This window comes from Patiria miniata, unplaced genomic scaffold (genome assembly GCF_015706575.1).
Source record: "Patiria miniata isolate m_02_andy unplaced genomic scaffold, ASM1570657v1 HiC_scaffold_1, whole genome shotgun sequence".
Classification (NCBI taxonomy): domain Eukaryota; kingdom Metazoa; phylum Echinodermata; class Asteroidea; order Valvatida; family Asterinidae; genus Patiria; species Patiria miniata.
The window spans coordinates 17,351,385-17,373,966 of record NW_024037047.1 but is presented as its reverse complement, the minus strand read 5'-3'; the positions used below and the strand labels follow the sequence as shown (position 1 = coordinate 17,373,966).

Here is a 22,582-nt window from a genome sequence, read left to right as displayed (position 1 = left end):
CTGCAACCGCTCAGGCAAGAAAGCCTGCAGTTATCAAAGGTTACATCGCAGTTACGTCATTTATTTCGTGCATAGTAAGACGTTAGTTACAAGCCTTTATCTTTTTGACTTGTTGCCATATGGTGATGTGGGCTATGGCGTTTCTAACCCCATCGGGCGCATAACGCTTTGTGCACCTCGGATGTCAAAAACGTCATATCCCACATCACAGCAGTCAACAAATTTATTGTTAAATGAATGATAACAATGTATATTTCATAATTATTCCGTTTAGGATATGTAATTGAATTATTTATGCGATTATGAAATGATTACCCTTTCCTTAGCCTTTTTTTTTAGCATATCAGTTATCAAAGGTATTTGTTAGGTATCTTGACTTTATATATATTTAGAAACTATTCTGAAAGGTGACGGAAGATATTTTTAGATGTGAAATAAAAATATACAGTATAAAAAGTGAATTTTAAATTGTATCATAAAATTGTAGTCATACGATAATTGGAATGTGCATAACCTATCGCGTGTTCAAATAACTTATGAAGACTCTAATGATCAATTTTAGTAATTTCAAGTTGTAAGTTTGAGTAACATTGGTTATCGTCTTATGAGCTCTAACTGTTTATGTCGATTGTGTATTAATATAACTCACTGAGTGGGAATTCTCTGGAAACTTGATGCCCCCTGTCGTAGAGGTCGTCCCAACATAACCCTGAAAACATCCCTCGAGTTGGAAACTGGTATGAGTGGTTCGTCTCTTCACAACACTATGCTCGACAGGGGGACAGATGAGCCCAACTCATCATGTCATCACAACAGTTAATGATCAAATGAATGAATGAATGAATGAATGAGTGGAAATTTAGTTAGCGAGCCTGTCAGCGAACTCTCGAAATATAATATCATAAAATGTAAATAGTATTGAGTTCATGTGGATGGAAAATTATATGGTACGTAAGGACAATCAGTGAACTCCAGCGAGCTATAAACAATGTCATCTCAAAAAATAAGTAATGCATTAAATTGAACGGTGGCCAGGTGATTTGTCATGAAAAATAGACAAACTAGACAGAAGATTTAGACAAAATATTGTTTTTCTCTCCCTCATCAGTGTCTTGTTTCAACCCGGTGAAAAATTTGGCGAGAGTTTGCAGTCCCAGTCCAAACGGACCATTTTCCTGACTTTTTGTACGGAAACGATAGTCACGTCGACAAATTATCTCAAAAATTAAGAAATGCATTTAATTAAACAGTAGCCAAGTAATTTATCATGATAAATAGCCAAACTAGACAGAAGATTTAGGCAAAATATTGTTTTTCTCTACCCTAACAGTGTCTTGTTTCAACCCGGGGAAAAATTTGGCGAGAGTATGCAGTCCCAGTCCGAACATACCATTTTCCTGACTTTTTGCACGGAAACGATAGTCACGTCGACAAATAATCTCAAAAATTAAGCAATGCATTTAATTTAAAGGTGGCCAGGTGATTTATCATGAAAAGAAAAAAGACAAACTAGACAGAAGATTTATGCAAAATACTGTTATTCACTCCCTCAACAGTGTCTTGTTTCAACCCGGGGAAAAACTTCGCTAAAGTATGCAGTCCCAATCCAAACAGACCGTTTTCCTGATTTTGCAGGGAAACGATAGTCACGTCGACAAATTATCTCAAAATTAAGCCGTGCATTTATTTGAACAGTAAGAAAGTGATTTATCATGAAAAATATACAAACTAGACAGAAGATTTAGACAAAATATTGTTTTTCTATCCCTAAACGGTGCCTTGTTTCAACCAGGGGAAAAACTTGGCGAGAATATGCAGTCCCGGTCCAAACAGACCATTTTCCACACTTTTTGCAGGGAAACGAAAGTAACGTCGACACATTATCTCAAAAATTAAGCAATGCATTTAATTGAACGGTGGCCAGATGATTTATCATGAAAAATAGACAATTTAGACAGAAGATGTAGACAAAATATTGTTTTTCTCTATCTCGACAGTGTCTTTTTTCAACCCGGGGAAAAACTTGGGGAGAGTATGCGGTCCCAGTCCAAACAGACCATTTTCCTTATTGTTTGCACGAAAACGATAGTCACGACAAAAAAAATATCTCAAAAATTAAGCAATGCATTTAATTGAACAGTAAGAAAGTGATTTATCATGAAAAATAGACAAACTAGACAGAAGATTTAGACAAAATATTGTTTTTCTCTCCCTCAACAGTGCCTTCTTTCAACCCGGGGAAAAAGTTGGCGAGAGTATGCAGTCCCAGACCAAACAAACCATTTTCCTTACTTTTTGCAGGGAAACGATAGTCACGTGGACAAATTATCTCAAAAATTAAGCAATGCATTGAATTGAACAGTAAGAAAGTGATTTATCATGAAAAATAGACAAACTAGACAGAAGATTTAGACAAAATATTGTTTTTCTCTCCCTCAACAGTGCCTTGTTTCAACCCGGGGAAAAACTTGGGGAGAGTATGCAGTCCCAGTCCAAACAGACCATTTTCCTTACTTTTTGCACGGAAACGATAGTCACGACGACAAATTATCTCAAAAATTAAGCAATGCATTTAATTGAACAGTAAACAAGTAATTTATCATGAAAAAAAAAAGAAACTAGACAGAAGATTTATACAAAATATTGTTTTCCTCTCCCTCAACAGTGTCTTTCTTCAACCCAGGGAAAAACTTGGCGAGAGTATGCAGTCCCAGTCCAAACAGACCGTTTTCCTTACTTTTTGCAAGGAAACGATAGTCACGACGACAAATTATCTCAAAAATTAAGCAATGCATTTAATTAAACAGTAAGTAAGTGATATATCATGAAAAATAGCCAAACTAGACAAAAGATTTAGACAAAATATTGTTTTTCTCTCCCTCAACAGTGCCTTGCTTCAACCCGGGGAAAAATTTGGCGAGAGAATGCAGTCCCAGTCCAAACAGACCATTTTCCACATTTTTTTTGCAGGGAAACGAAAGTCGCGTCGACAAATTATCCCAAAAATTAAGCAATGCATTTAATTGAACAGTAAGCAAGTGATTTATCATGAAAAATAGACAAACTAGACAGAAGATTTAGACAAAAAATGGTTTTTCTCTCCCTCAACAGTGCCTTGTTTCAACCCGGGAAAAAACTTGGGAAGAGTATGCAGTCCCAGTCCAAACAGACCATTTTCCTTACTTTTTGCACGGAAACGATAGTCACGACGACAACATATCTCAAAAATTAAGCAGTGCATTTAATTGAACAGTAAGCAAGTGATTTATCATGAAAAAATAGACAAACTAGACAGAAGATTTAGACAAAATTTTGTTTTTCTCTCCCTCAACAGTGCCTTGTTTCAACCCGGGGAAAAACTTGGGGAGAGTATGCAGTCCCAGTCCAAACAGACCATTTTCCTACCTTTTTGCACGGAAACGATAGTCACGACGACAAATTATCTCACAAATTAAGCAATACATTTAATTGAACAGTAAGCAAGTGATTTATCATGAAAAATAGACAAACTAGACAGAAGATTTAGACAAAAAAATGGTTTTTCTCTCCCTCAACAGTGCCTTGTTTCAACCCGGGAAAAAACTTGGGAAGAGTATGCAGTCCCAGTCCAAACAGACCATTTTCCTTACTTTTTGCACGGAAACGATAGTCACGACGACAACATATCTCAAAAATTAAGCAGTGCATTTAATTGAACAGTAAGCAAGTGATTTATCATGAAAAATAGACAAACTAGACAGAAGATTTAGACAAAATTTTGTTTTTCTCTCCCTCAACAGTGCCTTGTTTCAACCCGGGGAAAAACTTGGGGAGAGTATGCAGTCCCAGTCCAAACAGACCATTTTCCTACCTTTTTGCACGGAAACGATAGTCACGACGACAAATTATCTCACAAATTAAGCAATACATTTAATTGAACAGTAAGCAAGTGATTTATCATGAAAAATAGACAAACTAGACAGAAGATTTAGACAAAAAAATGGTTTTTCTCTCCCTCAACAGTGCCTTGTTTCAACCCGGGAAAAAACTTGGGAAGAGTATGCAGTCCCAGTCCAAACAGACCATTTTCCTTACTTTTTGCACGGAAACGATAGTCACGACGACAACATATCTCAAAAATTAAGCAGTGCATTTAATTGAACAGTAAGCAAGTGATTTATCATGAAAAATAGACAAACTAGACAGAAGATTTAGACAAAATTTTGTTTTTCTCTCCCTCAACAGTGCCTTGTTTCAACCCGGGGAAAAACTTGGGGAGAGTATGCAGTCCCAGTCCAAACAGAACATTTTCCTTACTTTTTGCACGGAAACGATAGTCACGACGACAAATTATCTCAAAAATTAAGCAATGCATTGAATTGAACGGTGGCCAAATGATTTATCATGAAAACTAGACGAACTAGACAGAAGATTTAGACAAAATATTGTTTTTCTCTCCCTCAAAAGTGCCTTGTTTCAACCCGGGGAAAAATTTGGCGAGAGTATGCAGTCCCAGTCCAAACAGACCATTTTCCACACTTTTTGCACGGAAACGATAGTCACGACGACAAATTCTCTCAAAAATTAAGCAATGCATTTAATTGAACAGTAAGCAAGTGATTTATCATGAAAAATAGACAAACTAGACAGAAGATTTAGACAAAATATTGTTTTTCTCTCCCTCAACAGTGTCTTGTGTCAACACGGAGGAAACCTTGACAAGAGTATGCAGTTCCAGTTAAAACAGACCATTTTCCACACTTTTTGCTAGGAAACGACGATACGGCATCATGGCGATGCACGTTCGTCGGCTTCAAAATGACGGAGTGTGTAGTTAAAGATTGAGCCCTTATTTGTTAATCCCTGTCGCAGAAAACGGATGGAGCTAATCTTATATTTAACGAACGTTATAAGCACAAACCGGCAAATGCTGAAAGCTTTTTGTATCTGGTACCAAGGAATCGCATTTGAAAAAAAGAAAAAAAAAGAACTATAACCATTACGGGCGTCGCATACAAATGATGTAAAACACTGCCACATCGGTCCACGGATTTCTCGAGAATTTTTTTTTCACTAAACAAATATTTGACTAAAAAAAAACACTTTCGCATGGGTCTCTCATTCTTCGTATTGAATAAAATTGGTTTATATTGAGAACTCCAAACAATATGTTAATAAAAGTATCTCTCAAATTTACTTTGATTGCTTCAGAGGATCTTCCGAAGGTCTTTAACCCTTTAAATTGACCGGATTATTGTAAACCTTTTTATGAAGTCGAGTTGTCGGTTATGCCTGTAGACTGATTATAATATTATTGTAATACTAAATTGAAGAAAGTTGGAAACTGTAGTAGTTGATAATAATGAAATTGATTAGGCCTATGCTAAAAAAATAATGTAAATAAGAAGATATAAAAGTATTTACTGGAAAATGTAGACTTTATTAAAATGGTAAATCCAAGTTAAATAAACAGTTACTCATTCGTATAGGAAGGCAAACGAAGTATGAAGAGCCCTATTATTTATTCGTTAATTTTGACAAAGAAATTCGGGAATTCTGGCGTTACGTCCAAGTTAAGTAGGCTTCAATGAGCAGCTTGCGGAATACCTTGACATTTCATTCAGCTACGAACATACACTGCAAATAATTTCCCTAACTTCGAGACACTGCAGAATGCTTAACTTTACTCACAGCAATTTTGACAAATCAAGTCCACTCACACGTAAAACAAATTAAATCAAAATATATTCAGCAGTATGCAAAACAGGTCTTAAAAATATATAAATCAATATGGGAAGTGTGAGAGATGAATCAACAATATTCACGCAAAACAAAACTCAAACACACACATCTTAAACAAAACTTGGAACATTTAACAATCATTAGATCAGCGACACATTTAAAACTCAATTTGAACATTAAATTCCTGTATCCAAAAATGTCTGGGTTGAAAAAGAAGTAAACTTTCCCAAGCAAATGCGATTAGCACTTAATATTCGAGATGTCAGAGAATACCTACGTTAACTCGCTGCAATTTGAGCAAAACAAGTCCACACACATTTACAACAAACCACAGCAGACTACCGTTCCTCAGATTATCGATAAGATGATTATAGGAACGCAATTTATTCAAATTTTTGGACGTTATTGTTCAAAACTAAACGTGGGGTGGTTTTCTTTTTTTTTTCAATCTCAGCCTTGCTGGAAAAATAGTCATTCAAAAGTAAAGTATATTTTTCAGGGTTCCACTCGAAACTAAAACAGCAGTACAGCCTCAAAAAAAATTCTGCCCTTATGCAATTTTGATTGTCACAAAAAAGTTTCATTAATGTCGATGGGAAGCACTGGCCAGATTTCTGTCAGAGTTCTTGGTGCCTGTTGGTTTCCTCATACTCCAGGCTGCGTCGTTTACGTCGTCTGCTGTCCGGGTGACTCACCCGATAGCGTCCCTGATCGAGAGAGCTAGGCACGAAGCTCGCCCGTCCCTGGATCGAGCCGTGATGGGAGAAGGAACCTTGATCTAGCAGCAAATTACTACCTGCAAAGAATGCAACGTGAAGTACATTAAATGTACTCTTGAAATCACAACCCAAACAGTAATATTCAAATGCCACACACTGACGGCGATGTTTCAAAATTAACTTGAAACTTCCGTGAATATCTGGGCCTAATTTCATGGCGCTGTCTAACAGCCGATTTTGTGCTTACCGAACCTCCATCTATTTCTTAAGTAAGCAGTAAGCACCGTAAGCAGTAGGCACATCAAAAACACGCTTAACCCCAGAGGAACAAGTTGCTTAAATCAGTGACGTAACAATATAGAAATCTACATGCCCGCGCAACCTTTAGCACATCCACGCCATGAAATGGTGTATAAGCAACAGCATAATTTTTTGCTATAGTAAGCACATTTTTTTCTGCCAACTGCTACAGTCCATCATTTGCAGCCATCCGAAAAAGTAACTGGCGTATTATTGTTGAAAAACATACTTGGTTGAAAGATAGTAAGTGGACTAAACTCCCTGTGAAATTAATCTTTCTGGCAAGCTATCACTTTGAAGTAATCAACGAAAGAAGGCCTTTCCAACGGTGCGTCTTAAGACGCACCGTAGGAAAATTTAAATTAGTAGTTCGTTTTGTTATTCAGCGCAGCGCGCGCAAGCATTGGAACGACGCACATGCGCGCACAGTTGCTATAATTCGTGGGATCAGTGCGCGACATCGCGTATAGCTGCAATTCAAAACAATTCAAAACATGATTCAGCAACTTTTGATTTGAAATTGAGATCCTAGAATCCTGTTTTTCTCGGAATATACAGCTGAAGCTGAGCTGAAACTTCATCAGGTTAGTTGTTCAGTATCCTTCATTAGATTTTGAACACTTTTGTTGCTTCAAACCAACAAAATGCACAAATTACAAATGATGGACTATATCTTTAAGCAGCGCTGTGAAATCGGGCCCTCGGTTTATCTAAGAATTGTTCTTGATATACAAAACATGAAAAAATATCACTTTTAAAAGGAAGTCAAACGTGAAGTCGGTAGGTATCGCGCCGTATTATCCCCCAATCTGTCCCGTCCCCTTACCGACTTCCTCGTTATCCATGTTGTAATGTGCGTCCAGTAGATTCTTGTGCACCTGTCGGTCCAGATTTGGGAGTTGCATGTGTTCATGAACCTCATGATCCGACAGAGCTAAACCCCATATGCGGACCTGTGAAATCCAAACAAACAGCACTACGACATGACAGACGGTCAAGTTTTTGTATGACTGTTTTTATGATGTTATTGTTAAGGACCTGATTTTTCAGGAATAAGTTACGAAAACCAAATTTTAAAAACCTGTTATTTTCTTGAGGATGTAATTAGTTTAATATTTTTTTTGTTAATAACTTAAAAACCAATATTTGAAAATTGAGTGGATGGTCGATTCAAAAATTAATTTGAGAACCATATTTGTTTTAAAATTGTTTTGACATTGTGGGATATGACCTTTATATCGCTGTATACATAAAACTTTCAAAATGAGTACTTCCTTACAACATTTCTCCAATATCCTGTGTAAAAACTGGAGTATCACTTCAAGATTTCCCACACAAGGAGTAGAATGCAGCAGCTGACGTGTTAAAATGTAAACCTGAATAAAAACGATCAGGATCCACACTGTGACATTCCTGTTAATTTTAATTCTTCCGAGTTTACGTCAATCTCAATCATAGTGTCTTACCTCGTCCAGAGTTCCTGCATAAAAGTTCATGTCATCTCTGCCGATGAACACCTCCGTGTCATTTTGCTGCAGCAAGAAAAGACAAAAACACACCCCCACACTGATAAATATAACTGTAGCGTCTCTTGTATCCGCTCCGTTCACAAGTACCCCCTCACCGGCAAAGAAAGTACAGTTGGGGGCTGACTGAACTACGCCATCTTGCCTGACTGCAATATTTTGCCGCGGAGCGCAGCCAATGCGTGTAAATCCCCTGGCGTACGTGTGTCACAAACATAGAACGGTGCGCGCGCGTCAACCAGCGAAATGCATGTGTCCTGCCCGTCTGTGTATATGGAGATCAATGGTCCCCGCCCATGGGAAGTCGTAACCAGGTAAAAGGGCGCCCTCTCTGTTAGCGCACGGAGCCCATAACCACTCAAACCACTCTTTAAATTTTTAACATTTTTAATGGATTCGAATTTGATATACTCCACCACACTTACCCAGCTCTGCGCTGATACAGACGACTCAGCATGTTCAGATGTCCCATTGACAAACACACTCAGTTCACAGGCTGAGATATTCACAAGAAAGTAAATGATTAATTTAAACACTTTTAAAATATCATCACGTCAAAAGATAAAGCATTTATGCTTCAGCTTGAAATGGCTTATTGCCGATAGCGTCAAGAGGTTGGTCGAAAATAAAAATAATATTTAAAGTTACAAAAAGTACAGGCAAGCTTGCTAAAATATAATGCAACAGGTTTTTCTCCAACTGTCGGCAACCTTGAGCATGCTAAAGAATTTTTAGTCTGGAACACTGAATAATGTTATTATCTGCAAACAGTTCGTATTATTTCTAATACAGTATACATGTATCGTTGTGTCGTTTATATTACAGTCGTAATATTAAGTATATTCTCTTATCTCCCCGATTTTCTTTTCAATCCTTTTCCACATTAAAAAAACGGTTAACAGTCTCAGTTATATCCGGTATATGCTGATCTTTCCGGAAGGCAAATTTCGGCAAAAGTCGCACTCATACGTTCATTCGTTGTACAAGTATTACACGAGGGAAGAGGTACTTCCCCACTCCCCAACCTAAATCCCATCTTCACACATTATAATCCAATGTCCGGACGCTTCTTTGCGATGGCGAAGGAACGTTTCAGTTTTTCTTACCACACCCCTGGATGAAACGCGGTGCCCGTTCACAGGCAAATCCAGCCCTAGTGTGACTGTATAAAGTCCGAAACAATCAGCACACCAAGACCCTAACACCGGATCTCCTTATGGCATACCTCTATATGTCTTTTTTTTTATTATAACTAACAAATATAAGACAAGATAAGTTTGCGGTAGCACTATGTGAATAAATCTCTTTTGTATGTGTGGTTTGAAAAGAACCGGAGGGACTCAACGTTTCGAACAGTATGCTCTGCCCGTCGTCAGGAGAATGAGGGATTTCAACGATGATGCGATGTTATAAGGATGGGTGCGGTGAGGCGTGAGAAGGATGCAAACTGGTGAACCGCAAACTTATCTTGTCTTAACAAACATAAAAAACTCACTCGGAACATTCAGCCTCATAGCAACATGATGCCATGCTGAGCCGACAAGTGCTGACGTGCTATTGGCTGTCCGATCTCCAAACTGACCAATCAACGACCTTTATGCAAAATTGACAATTCCTCAATAGGGTAAAAAGTTATGGTTCAAGCGTATATTCCTTTCCTTCTGTATATGCTTCCTTTGTCGGCGTCACTTCGCGTGGCCTCATACAGTATGACCATGTCGTCGCCGAGGGGAATCATATGTGCATGCCATAATTAAACCGAAAATTTGCAATGTGCACCACATTTTTGATGATATTTTAATTTTACCCTAAGCAAAGAAATGAAAAATGGGCCTACGAAATATGACAAACATGACCTTCATACAAAATGAAACACAGGGGATTTCTTACCCATTTAGAATGTACATGCACAAGCGACTATCCATGGTGCATATGACAGGCAATTTAGTCATGGTGTAATTGACAGGAAGATGTATCCATGCTTCTAAGGTGAAGCTGAGAGTCAGGTCCAAGGCTTGGATAGAAGGAAGGATGACGTAATCATCCAAGCCGTCAAACCTCAAAGCTTGGTTGATTCTGAAAACAAAAGAACCAGGATGAGGGTAAAAGCCCCTGTCACACATTCACGGTTTGGAGCTACGGATTTTCACGGTTTGAAATTCGTGATAAACCGTGGGAGTACCGTAATCATCCTTAGTCCATCCGTGATTATCCGTCATCTTCCTTGGGTTTTCGTGGAGGGGCTACGGAAGGTTGAAACTGTTCATAACTTCCGTGGTGAACCGTCATGAAAATTAATCCGTAGTGCAACCGTGGGACATCCGTAGGACAACCGTACTTATTCGTAGTGTTATTCGTGGCTCATTCGTGCATATTTTTGGAGATTCGTAGCTAATTCGTGGTAGAAATCTGTACGAATTCGCTACGAATGTCCTACGGATATGCACGATGTGCTAGGATTCTACTAAGGTTGTATACTACGAATATGCATGCTTTATTTGTAGGAGAACCTTGGCATCGGTGACCCAATCGCAGACAACCGTGGCGTTAACGTCATTATTGTTAATACCGTGGATATTTTTCAACAATCCGTCTGCATTCTTGACAAACCGTGGTGTATTAGTAGGGAAACCGTATGACAGCCGTGACTAGCCGTCCTGAAACCGTAGTACATTCTAAGAAAGCCGATTTCTCCACGAATCTCGACGGTTCATCATGATTGATTAATTCTTGGTCAACATTCGTGGCTCCAAACCGTGAATGTGTGACTGGGGTTTAAGAGACCTCAGGAGGAGACCAAACCGGGAGAGTTTAATTTACGAGTCCCAAAAAAATACCATGTGTTTCTGGTTGCTCATGGTTAGAAGATATTCTGATTGGTAACGTTTCTAACTGCTTCTATATTAGTTGAACACGATTCAGTTGTTAGAACAACACTCTCTGGAGTGCTGAAATTTACTACCTTACGGAGACATGAACACAATAGGGAACAAAAGATTGTATACGTCTCCAGAAGAACATTTCTATAGATGAATACGTCTCCACAAGAATTTCACGAAATAGATATATGGATTTTACTCAAAAACTAGGAATTTCCAAGGTGGGTTGATTTGTCGCAAATGGAAGAGTTTTAGAAAAGGGATATTTAGTCCAAATTTCAGCCCAGGAAATTAACTCTGGTTAAAATAAGAGCATTTTGAAACTTCAATTGCAAACTCGAAAACTTTACTACACGAGAACAAAGAAATGTCTCCACAGGAATACAAATTCCAGAATGGGTGTTCTTGTAGATGTGTGAAGTAACTGGCTGTGTTCACTTTGAAATTTTGATCCGTAGAGCATTGAAGGAACACGCATTCATGTGCATACCAGTTCTTTACTGGTGAGAGAAACGTTTGAAGTTTTAGTTCCGATTAATGGTCGGTTCATATATCAGCGCGAAAACGAAAGCGAACACGCATAAGTGACGTAGCGGCAAGTATTCGGGCTGCAATTTGGGGGAAAAAAACATTTCAACTCCGGCCAATTTCGCAGCGAACGCGTCCTTATTTCGAATTCGCCTCCCGCCATCGCAATTTCGCAGTAAATGCGTCCTTATTTCGAATTCGCCTCACGTTCTTCACGCAACGAGAACCAAAATTGACATTCAGAAAATATTGGCAGCGGAATTTGCGCAATATTATTGAAAGGTGCGAATTCACAGCCGATCGAATTCGTAGTGCATGTACGTGCTGTGTCGTCACAAATTCACAATCGCTTTCGCAATCTCGCCAACTATAAATCGGCCCTTACCTGTCGACACATTTGTAGGAAAGGTCCGACCAAATGACATCTGGCTGATTGTACACGAAGACTCCAAGCCTTCCACCGGCGTATGTAGTATCGTACAGGTCTCCTGAATCGACCAGGATACCAGCAGCTGCTTCGATCAACACCCTGCGTCCAGGTAAAACATGACAAGCAGACAATAATGGAACTGGTATTTCGTTTAGTTAAACAGTGATTTCATTATCACGCATGCGTAACTATGGACGGGTCAAAGCGGCACGCCCCCTTGAAGCCTCCCCGAGCATTCGTTTATGAACAAGTCTTGGTGACTTTTCTCAAGTTGAATTACCAATTGTCCCTTTCTTTAATACATTATGAAGTTCTAGATCGGTGTGTTTAATTGTCAAAGCAAAACAATAACGGAACTAACTTTTTAAAAATTATTGAAAATCACATGTAAAAAATATAAAGCTACCTCATTATGCTCACAAATCACACACAATTAGGTGAATTTAGCCACAAGAACTACGCTTCCTCAATGCTCAATAAAGATTATGTGTAAGAAAAACAGGTTGTTTTAAGATGTCATTTTTAATTAGTACTGTAACGTGCGTCGCCTAGTCGGTCCCTTGCCTCTCTGGCCCAGTCCCGATGGAGTTGAAGCACCTGCGGTTGGAGGCCACAGCACCAAGTGACGAACAGCACTCCCAAATCTGCTCCACCAGGGGAAAGCGCTAACTCAACTGTGTTTGGGATTTAGGGGATTGGGTGGATTAACCTGTGGTTTTGGGTGGATTAGCCTGTGGTTTGGGAGGTTGACCGGTGGCTCTGGGTGGCTGACCGGTGGCTCTGGGTGGCTAACCAGTGGCTTAAGTGGCTTAAGTGGCTCAAGTGGCTCGAGTGGCTCAAGTGGGGGAGACTTACACCCTAATTAGTGACAATTAGACAATAAAACAGAGACAGGAGACTTCTTTGACTTCTTTGGTCCCACCAGGCGAAGAAGTGAGATTTATTCTCTCGAACTGTGCCTTTTATAGGCCAACATGGTCATATACATTCACATACAATAAATGCCCCTCATTACTTAAGTACACAGGGTGCCTCAACCAATGAAAATGCAGTATTGCTTAGTAGATGACTTAAGCCACGCCCATTAACAGCGCTGGCCAATTAAATGCTGATGTTCTAGTATGAGTGACTGGGCACTACAGACAAGTCACTATACAGTTCATGTTAATGTATAAAACGTATAGTTGATGATTCATCACATGACCTCCCCCCAGAGTTTTCAGTCCCTGAAACTGTTGAGTCTTAATTGATTAAAGTTTCCACACAACAACATTTGAAAACTTAAGATTTTGAATCAGAGCCACATCCTTCATTCAGTATTCTTATATAAAGTTTACAATCTTCACAGCTGACAAAGTGGGTTTAATAAAGCTCATAGGCAGCAATATTTGTGCACACAAACCTAGTTTAACAATCATCTTAGAACAACTCTAAAATGGAATGATTAATCCTTTTTATCAACACATGACTTTATATGAAATAGATGACTTTATATAAAATAGATGGCTTTATATAAAATAGATGAGCAACACTTTCAAAATACCTCTATAAAAGCCTTCTTAGTACATGTACATGTATAACAAAATAAAGTGGTTCATATTAAACCAACTCCTTTAGAAATAACTTGGTCCTCAACTTTTAAAGTTTCAAAATTAACTGTAACTTTTATAACAACTGAACATTTCAAACTTTAACCTTTAAAACTCTGTAATTATTTGGAACTTTAACTTTAGAAGTAAAAATCTTGCTTTGCCTCTTTCTGGGAGTGCAATACTCCTCGGCGGAATACCCGGGTGATGGTCGTTACCTCTATGTGATCCGCCATCTCCCCAGCTGGGTCTTCACTTTCCGTGGAGGAGCTCACTTGGGGCACCATCTCAGTGTGAAGCTGCCTAAGCAGCTTCAATGACTTTCCCCCAGTCTTGGGGTGGCCAGTAGCAGTGGAGGTTGAGGGGGAACCACGCGGGGATGGGACAGGGAGGAGTTGCAGCTCCGGCTCCGGTGGCATGATGGACGGAGAATTGGGTGCTCGAGGCTTGGCTGAGGTGGAGCAATCCTTCCCACCATAGTGCAACTGGGACTCGGCATGGCGGTGCAAGCTGGTGTTCCTGGTGAACCGCTCCCCGCACGTGCTGCAAGCGAAGGGCAAGGCCTCCCTATGTCTCTCCTTTTCATGTCGGACCAGGCTGGCTCGAGAGGTGAATTTCTTCCTGCAACCACCCACATGGCAAGGGAAGGAGGTGGTGGCTGGCGGGCGTATCACGGAAATCTTGACCTCAGGCTTCTGGGGATGGGCGCTTGGTGTTGAGCTGCTCTTGTGATGATGACTGCTCGTTCTAGGGCGTTTGCTGGCCCCGTCATCCCCCGGTCGCTTCTCGTCACGCCGCTTGCCGGCCGATGGCTTGTCACCATGGTTGCCCCTAGGCATGGTGGACAGTGGTACTGTACTACTGTAGGTTGTGGAAACGGCGGTGGCTGTGGTGGCTATAGTGGCTGCGGTGGCTGTGGTGGCTATTGTGGCTGTATACAGTGCGATATGTGCGGTCGTAGTTGTGGACGGTTCAAGGTTCAACCACAGAATGAGCTGAGGCATGTACGCGCGCCGTATAGCGTACGCGTCACACGTCCATGCCACGCCCACCCATACATGTCTCGCACGCACAAACGGTACACGCTGTGCGTGGTTGCTATGCAACCACGTGGTGTCTGGTTGATTCCCTTTCAGCACACACATGAAGTACAGGATACCAGTTACAAGTTGCGGCAACGATGACCATTTTAGCAGATTTTTCTTTCTGCTAAATCCTTTTCTTTCTTGTACGGGCTAAACATCGTAATCCTGTAGCCTAGTGGGACGTCGTCGCTGGCGTTTTGGGTACCGCCCGACGGAAATTTGGGTATTTGATGCTGGTTCTTGCTCCTCGTCTTGAATTAGGCCCGTTGTGATATCTTCACTGCCGTTTTCTTGGGTGGAAATGTGTTGTTCTTCCTCGAATTCCTCCGTGCGTTCAGCCGAGGGCTCGAAGTTAGGTTTGCCCCCCTGGCCAGGGTATTCCCCCATGTCGTCTGTGGTTTCTCCAAGTGGATCATCGTCCATCAAGTGAACACCATCTTCATCAGTTGGTGGAGGTTCCTGCTCATCCTCGGTCTCCGGCTCCACAGGAACGCTATCTCTCCCCTCGGCTCGCCATTTTCTTCTCTCTGGGCCTGTGTAGATCTTCAGTTTGTCATAATGCACAACCTTCGGCTTTGATTTTGGTTTCTCCTGTATCCGGAAGGTCACATCTGATAACCTCTTCAGGACTAGATACGGGCCAATCCATTTGAACTGCAGCTTGGGAGACAATCCTTTCTTGCGTGCAGTGTTGTGCAGCCATACAAACATTCCAGCTTGTATCTTGCTACCCGAAACATGGCGATCATAGTTGCGCTTTTGCCTCCGAAGATTTACTTTCATTTTGCTCCGAGCTCTTTGATGTGCCTCACTCAGTTTCTGTCGGAGATTCTTGGCATAGTCAGTCGACATGTGGTCATCACTGTCGTTTGGTAGTTCGGTAAGCGCATGTAGTGGTAGTGCTATCTCCCGCCCCATAAGCATGGTGCAAGGTGACTCTCCGGTGCTTTCTTGAGCCGTACTTCGGTATGCCATCATCGAGTATGCCAACTGGACATCCCAATCCTTCTGGTCTGGCTTTACGAACGGCCCAACCAGATTCACCAAGCTTCGGTTGAATCTTTCAATGAATCCGTCGGACTTAGGGTTCCATGGGCAAGTCCGCGTCTGGTCGATCCCCAGCAATCTGCAAACTTCTTTGAATATGGCAGACTGGAAGTTTGTGCCTTGGTCACTGTGGAGTTCTTTTGGACAGCCATATCTGCAAATAAATTGCTCCACCAGAGTTTCTGCTATGGTCGGTGTCTTCTGGTCTGGCAGTGCGTACGCCTCAATCCACTTCGTAAATGGATCTCCCACAACTAGTACATACGCGTTGCCTCGGTCGCTCCTGGGCAGGGGGCCCATAACATCCAGAGCGATTCTCTCCATCGGTGCGCCAACCGTGTATTGTTGAAGGGGAGCTCGGGGTTTCTTGCCCGATGATTTCCTCCTTGCACACACTGTGCATTGTCGAACCTTGGAACGCACATCGGCCGATACTCCTGCCCAGTAGTACCTTTGTCGGACCTTGTGTAGGGTCTTGCGCACTCCTTGGTGACATGCCGTTTTACTATCATGGAGTTCATCCAGGACACTTTCCCGCAGGCATGACGGCAAAATTACTTGCAACTTACATTGCCTTCCGTCATCTGTCTCAAAGCGTCGGCATAGAGCTCCCTGTTGCATCTTCAGCTGTTGCCACTGGGCCCAATATGTTTTGGTTGCCGCTGACTCAGTGGAGAGAGATTCCCACTCTGGTCTGTCCCCTCCATTCTCCTTAGCTCTGACAATAGGTCCAATCGTAGGATCACCCAACTGTTTCTCCCTCAGTTCCTTCAGCGTCCATTTTGGTGAGAGACTTATCATTCGGGTCCCACGATCTGCATTCACCCCTGTCGTCGGTACGTTTTGTTGGCCTTGACTTTTCCCTTCTGTCTCCTCCTGTCTTCCCTCGTTCCGAGGATCGCCAATTGCCGAATCTTCTGGGCAACTAATTCTAGGCATCTCCACCTGGTCCTTTTCGTTCTGCTCCATACCTCTTCCGCACTGCTTACATGGCATGCGGGAGAGTGCATCGGCATTCTGGTGGACTCGACCTGGCCGATGTTGGATCGTGAAGTCGTACTCACTCAAGATCTCCATCCATCTAGCCAGTTGTCCTTCTGGGTCACGGAAGTTTAGCAACCATCTCAAGGCTCCATGATCGGTTCTGATTACAAAGTGTCGACCATACAGGTAATGCCGGAAGTGCTTGACAAATGTCACAACGGCCAGGAGTTCTCGCCTCGTGACGCAGTAATTCCTTTCTGGCTTTGACATAGTGCGGCTGGCATATGCAACGACTTTCTCCACACTATCATGTTTTTGGGATAGCACAGCTCCCAGGCCTGTGCTACTGGCATCCGTGTCTAGTACAAACTCTCCTCCTTCTTCGGGGTAGACTAGTATGGGTGCTGATGTCAACTGTGTCTTCAGAGTGCGGAAAGCAACCTCGCAGTCCTCTGTCCACAGAAACATCCGGTTCTTTTCCATAAGTCGGTGCAATGGTTGGGCAATCTTGGCAAACCCTTGAATGAAACGTCGGTAGTAAGAAGCCAATCCAATGAAACTCCTTACATCTTTGGTGGACCGAGGTGTTGGCCATTCCTCCACAACTCTCACTTTCTCGGGGTCCGTGGCTACGCCCTCACTAGATATCACATGTCCCAGGTAGGCTACCGATTGTTTGAAGAGGCTACATTTCTTCGGCTTTAGTTTGAGGTTGGCCTGTCTCAGCCTCCGGAAGACTTCCTCAAGTCTCCCTATCTCCTCATCCACCGTCTTGGCGAAGACCACGATGTCATCTAGGTACAGTAGTAGTGTTTCCCACTGAAGCCCGGAGAGAATCCTTTCCATCAGCCTCTCGAATGTAGCCGGGGCGTTACAGAGGCCAAAAGGCATGACCTTCCACTGGTACAGTCCTCCTCTAGTAACGAAAGCTGATTTGGCCTTGGCATCCTCATTTAGTTCCACTTGCCAGTATCCACTAGCCAGATCTAGGGCACAAAACCATTGTGCCCCTGCTAGCGAATCTAAGCTGTCGTCCACCCTGGGTATCGGGTATGCATCTTTCAGTGTGTGTTCGTTGAGAAACCGGTAGTCCACGCAGAACCGGGTGGATCCATCTTTCTTCTTCACTAAGACGACTGGAGATGCCCATGGGCTATTTGATGGCTCGATTATCCCCTTCTGTAGCATGTCTTGTACCTGCTCGTCCGCCTCAGCCCGTTGCCAGGTAGGGAGACGTCTGGGACGTTGGCGTATGGGGGCCGTATCATCTGTCCTGATCTCGTGACGCACCAGGTCCGTTTTCCCCAGGTCTCCCGTGCCCTTTGAGAAAACGTCTTGATACTCGATGAGTAGCTTCTTCACCTTGTCTCTATCTGGACTCTCCAGTAAGTTCTCAACACTCTGTTGGTACAGATCGGTGAGATGTTCTGGAAGCTCTTGACCAGCCTTGTTCTCTGCTGTTTCTTCCCCTCTTTCCATCATCCTAATCGTAGATCGATCATCTTTCTGAATGTCCTTATCAGCCGTGGATGTGATGGTCCCCAAGACACTTCCTCCACTTATCATCACAATTGTAGTACTTGGGTTGAACACTCGAACCGGGTATTTATCTGCAGTGGCATCCACAAGTACCCTCGCTACCATCAGACCTCGTTTTGCCACCTTACTCCTGTCATTTGGCTCGATGATCCCCCATCCATGGAGGTCTTTCTTCTCGTCCAGGACACCAGTGATGATTGCTTCATGCCCGGGTGGTATCCTTGTAGTCCTGTCTGCTCGCACTCGGCAGCTGAAAATGCTTGTCTGATCTTTTCCTTGTAAAGGAATTACATGCTCCCCAATCTTCAATTGCCGATGCCTCAAGTCCAGTACACTGCCAGTTGTCAGAAGGTAATTCATGCCGAGTATTCCTTGGTTTCTGATGGATGCAACCAAGACTTCCACCTCCGCTTTATATCCTCCAATTTGTATCTCCATCTGGGCACTTCCTTTTACTGGGAGTGGTTTCCCATCGGCTTGGCGGATAACTTCATCGACCGGTGTCAGTATAGGTCTGGTTTCTCGATCCATCAGGTTGTACTCTTTTGTGTCTATCAATGTCTCTGACGACCCAGTGTCTATTAGGAATGGCAGTGGATGTGTCCCAATTTCACCCGGCACGAATACCCCATATGAAGCAACTTCACTTGGTAGTGGTACTGGGTGGAGCTGCTTCCTTGGAAGTTCTCCACCATCCTCTACTTTTTCTGGATCTGTATCACAGGTTTGGGGTCTTGTGTTGCCGACCTTCCCACGACCCCCTGGGTTGGTCCGGAGTCGTTTCCCGACGGTGCGCTGTTCTTCAGTTCAGGGCAGTTTCTCTTAAAGTGCCCCGTGTTTCCACAGTGGTAGCAGGCTAGTTTTTGACGCTTCTGTTCGAAGTCGGCTTGTTCAGGGCGCCGTGTGTCATTCTGCATTGCTTGAGTTAGCCCGGCCAACATCTGATGCACCTGCCTCAGTTGCTCCGACATTGCCCGTGTTTGCCTTTCAAACTCATCCCTTGAGACAATCTCCACTTGTCTTGTGACTCGATTGTTTCTGTCTGGGCGACCACCCTGGTTTCGCTGCCGTTGTCTCTCCGCTTTCAGAAAAGACTCGGTCTCCAGCGCAGCTCTGATCGCCTCATCCAACGTCTTAGGGTGCGCTCTGAAGATTCCCGCTCTAATTTCTGCATCGGGTATGGCATCCACCAGATACCCTCGTGCCAGACGCTCTCTGCTATCTCGGGGCAGCTCAGGATACGCCAGCTCCGTGAGTCGACGTATTCCCTGCCCCAGCGCTTGCAAACTTTCGTTTTCTGTCCTTGTTCTGCTCCTAAGCTCGGCTAGGTACGTTTCGGCTTGCTCACCAGGCCCATAACGTCTTTCTAGTCTTGCTGTTAGCTCCGCATAGGTCAGCACTTCTCCAGTAGCCCTGTCTCCCAGCACTTGCTGTGCTTGACTCTTGAGACTCGCTGCCAGGAAGAAAGCTTTGTCCTCTGCCGTCCAGCTATTAATAACTGCACATGACTCAAAATGAGATTTGTAGTCTCTCCATGGCACCACCCCGGCGAATCGATCCGGCACGATATTTGGCTTCCGATGAACTCTGCTGGTTCCTTCTGCCCCTGCAATTGCTGCTCTCTTGGGTGGATCCTGCCCCTTTTGTTCAGGCAGAGTTTTCTTTTCTACTGATCCTTTCTCTCCCGGATCCACTGGTTTCCTCAGGTGCTGCCCTGTGCTCCTGACTTCTTCCACCACCCGCTGTGGTGCTGTGCACGTCTGATGTCCAGGCGCCTCTCCCAACCGCTGCTGCAGATTACACCTCGCATCAAACGCCGACTGTGGGGTGTTTAAGCTACCTGGCATTTCCCCTGGAGCCTGCATCCTTGGCCGGGCCGAAGGCCATCCAGACTCCACCAGACCATCGCTCGTTCCAGTAGGTCTCTGCCGTCGAACCTCTGCTGGTTCTACTCCACCCCAATCAGTCAAACTCCGGTAGACTGGCTGCTCTACCACCCCCGGTCCCCATGTCACTGGTGTTGACATGAATCTTGCCTGAGGAAAGGCCTCCGCTGTGCCGACCGTAGGCGTCATCACTTCCCCAACTCTTCCGGTCTGTTGGAAGAGCTTTTGTGCCGTCACTGGCTCCTGCGCCCTGATGCCAACACCCGGCATCCTCTCGTCAGATCTTGCCGGTGTCAATATAGGAGGCGATGGTGTTACCGCAGGGTGTAGCCTAATGCTTGCTCTGCTGGTCACCCTGGCCGGTGTCGTCTCAAAGTATCCCACACTTTCTTCCAACATCCTGTCTCTGCTGTCCATTGTTGCTGTGACTAGTGGTTCTCCACGTCCACCCTGAATTCCGTTATCCTCAAATCACTGCTTCTGGTAGATCAATTCTGACCACTCTCACCCTGTGGTTCCTTTGGCTAGCTGTCCCGTCACTCTCAGTGGATCCCACCGCTGCCACCAATGTAACGTGCGTCGCCTAGTCGGTCCCTTGCCTCTCTGGCCCAGTCCCGATGGAGTTGAAGCACCTGCGGTTGGAGGCCACAGCACCAAGTGACGAACAGCACTCCCAAATCTGCTCCACCAGGGGAAAGCGCTAACTCAACTGTGTTTGGGATTTAGGGGATTGGGTGGATTAACCTGTGGTTTTGGGTGGATTAGCCTGTGGTTTGGGAGGTTGACCGGTGGCTCTGGGTGGCTGACCGGTGGCTCTGGGTGGCTAACCAGTGGCTTAAGTGGCTTAAGTGGCTCAAGTGGCTCGAGTGGCTCAAGTGGGGGAGACTTACACCCTAATTAGTGACAATTAGACAATAAAACAGAGACAGGAGACTTCTTTGACTTCTTTGGTCCCACCAGGCGAAGAAGTGAGATTTATTCTCTCGAACTGTGCCTTTTATAGGCCAACATGGTCATATACATTCACATACAATAAATGCCCCTCATTACTTAAGTACACAGGGTGCCTCAACCAATGAAAATGCAGTATTGCTTAGTAGATGACTTAAGCCACGCCCATTAACAGCGCTGGCCAATTAAATGCTGATGTTCTAGTATGAGTGACTGGGCACTACAGACAAGTCACTATACAGTTCATGTTAATGTATAAAACGTATAGTTGATGATTCATCACAGTACACATGTTGTAGGCCGAAGAACGCAGGTATCCACATCCACGCTCGCTGAACTCGAGCCAACGGCTCCTAGAATCGCTTACCTTATCAGCCCGATGTCGGGACGGTGTCGAAGAGTCCATCGATATCCTGTGCTAAGGTCCCACCCTTGTAATAGTGGATCGTGCCAAATTAACTCCACCTCATTGGCCGTTGTATACGAGTGGTATATTGCATCGGACAGTGTCTGGCCTGGCCCACTGGACGAGTGCACTTTCTGATGAAATAGGTAATTACAGATGTTTAAATTCATTGATACATCATCAGTACAGGAGTGAGTGACATTGTCTTTAAAGTGTATTGACTTTCATTTTAAGCTGATGTTATCTTTCCTTCGATAACAATGTTGTCTATATTAACCCTACATTTAATAGTTATTCTTTTCCCCCGTGATAATTATGAGACGCATGATGATTTTACCTTAACCTGAAGACCTCGTATTCCCGCCATCGCATTCGCATTGTTCATATTTTCCCGCCGCCACATCACCAGATAAAACTTCCTGTTGCTTTGGTAACCGAACACGAAGCCGATGTACCCGTTCCCTTGGCCCGGGTTGTTGACGAAGAAGGTACCGGAGTAGTCGAGTGCAGCCAGGGCGTGTTGTCCAATCAGCATACACGGTGTAACGGTCGATGAAAGTTGTCGAATTTCCCGACCCTGCCATCAAAATGAATTAGTTATCAAATTCTTATCAAAATCCTTAAAAGTAACCTGCCACTGTGAACTATATCGCAATGAAGGCGATAATAATCACTAGATATCAGGTGTGAGGCTTACACACACCCATTCGCCAACTAAATCGGCGAAACCTACAAGTATATCTCGTAGTTATATGTCACAAATGCGAAATACTCGCTGCACGAGGTATTGGGGCCTACCTCAACTCGCACAGTGAGATGTTATCATATGCCGCAACAAGATTTGTTTTGTCTTGGTTAACAAAGATCGAAACATCAGTCAATCATTTCCCCATTATTTCGACCGTTTTGGCTGTACGTGGATATTTGTTTTGGATCAAATGATAATGGCGCATACTTGCCCTTAAATTACCCTTAGTTCGTATCCTGCTGTG

At 43.5% G+C, this 22,582-nt stretch overlaps 1 protein-coding gene across 1 annotated transcript in view; it reads right to left on the bottom strand.

Moving 5' to 3' along the window:
- Positions 1-5,623: 5,623 nt before the first annotated feature.
- LOC119731137 overlaps positions 5,624-22,582 on the bottom strand; it is a 60,315-nt gene continuing 43,356 nt past the window's right edge. The window contains exons 38-46 of the mRNA XM_038204166.1: positions 21,928-22,167; positions 21,552-21,724; positions 12,059-12,202; positions 10,157-10,342; positions 9,762-9,859; positions 8,692-8,762; positions 8,207-8,272; positions 7,567-7,693; positions 5,624-6,517 (exon numbers count right to left, since the gene is read on the bottom strand). Of these exons, the coding sequence (XP_038060094.1) occupies positions 6,339-6,517; positions 7,567-7,693; positions 8,207-8,272; positions 8,692-8,762; positions 9,762-9,859; positions 10,157-10,342; positions 12,059-12,202; positions 21,552-21,724; positions 21,928-22,167 (1,284 nt within the window). The 3' untranslated portion in view covers positions 5,624-6,338. The remainder of the gene's footprint in view (positions 6,518-7,566; positions 7,694-8,206; positions 8,273-8,691; positions 8,763-9,761; positions 9,860-10,156; positions 10,343-12,058; positions 12,203-21,551; positions 21,725-21,927; positions 22,168-22,582) is intronic.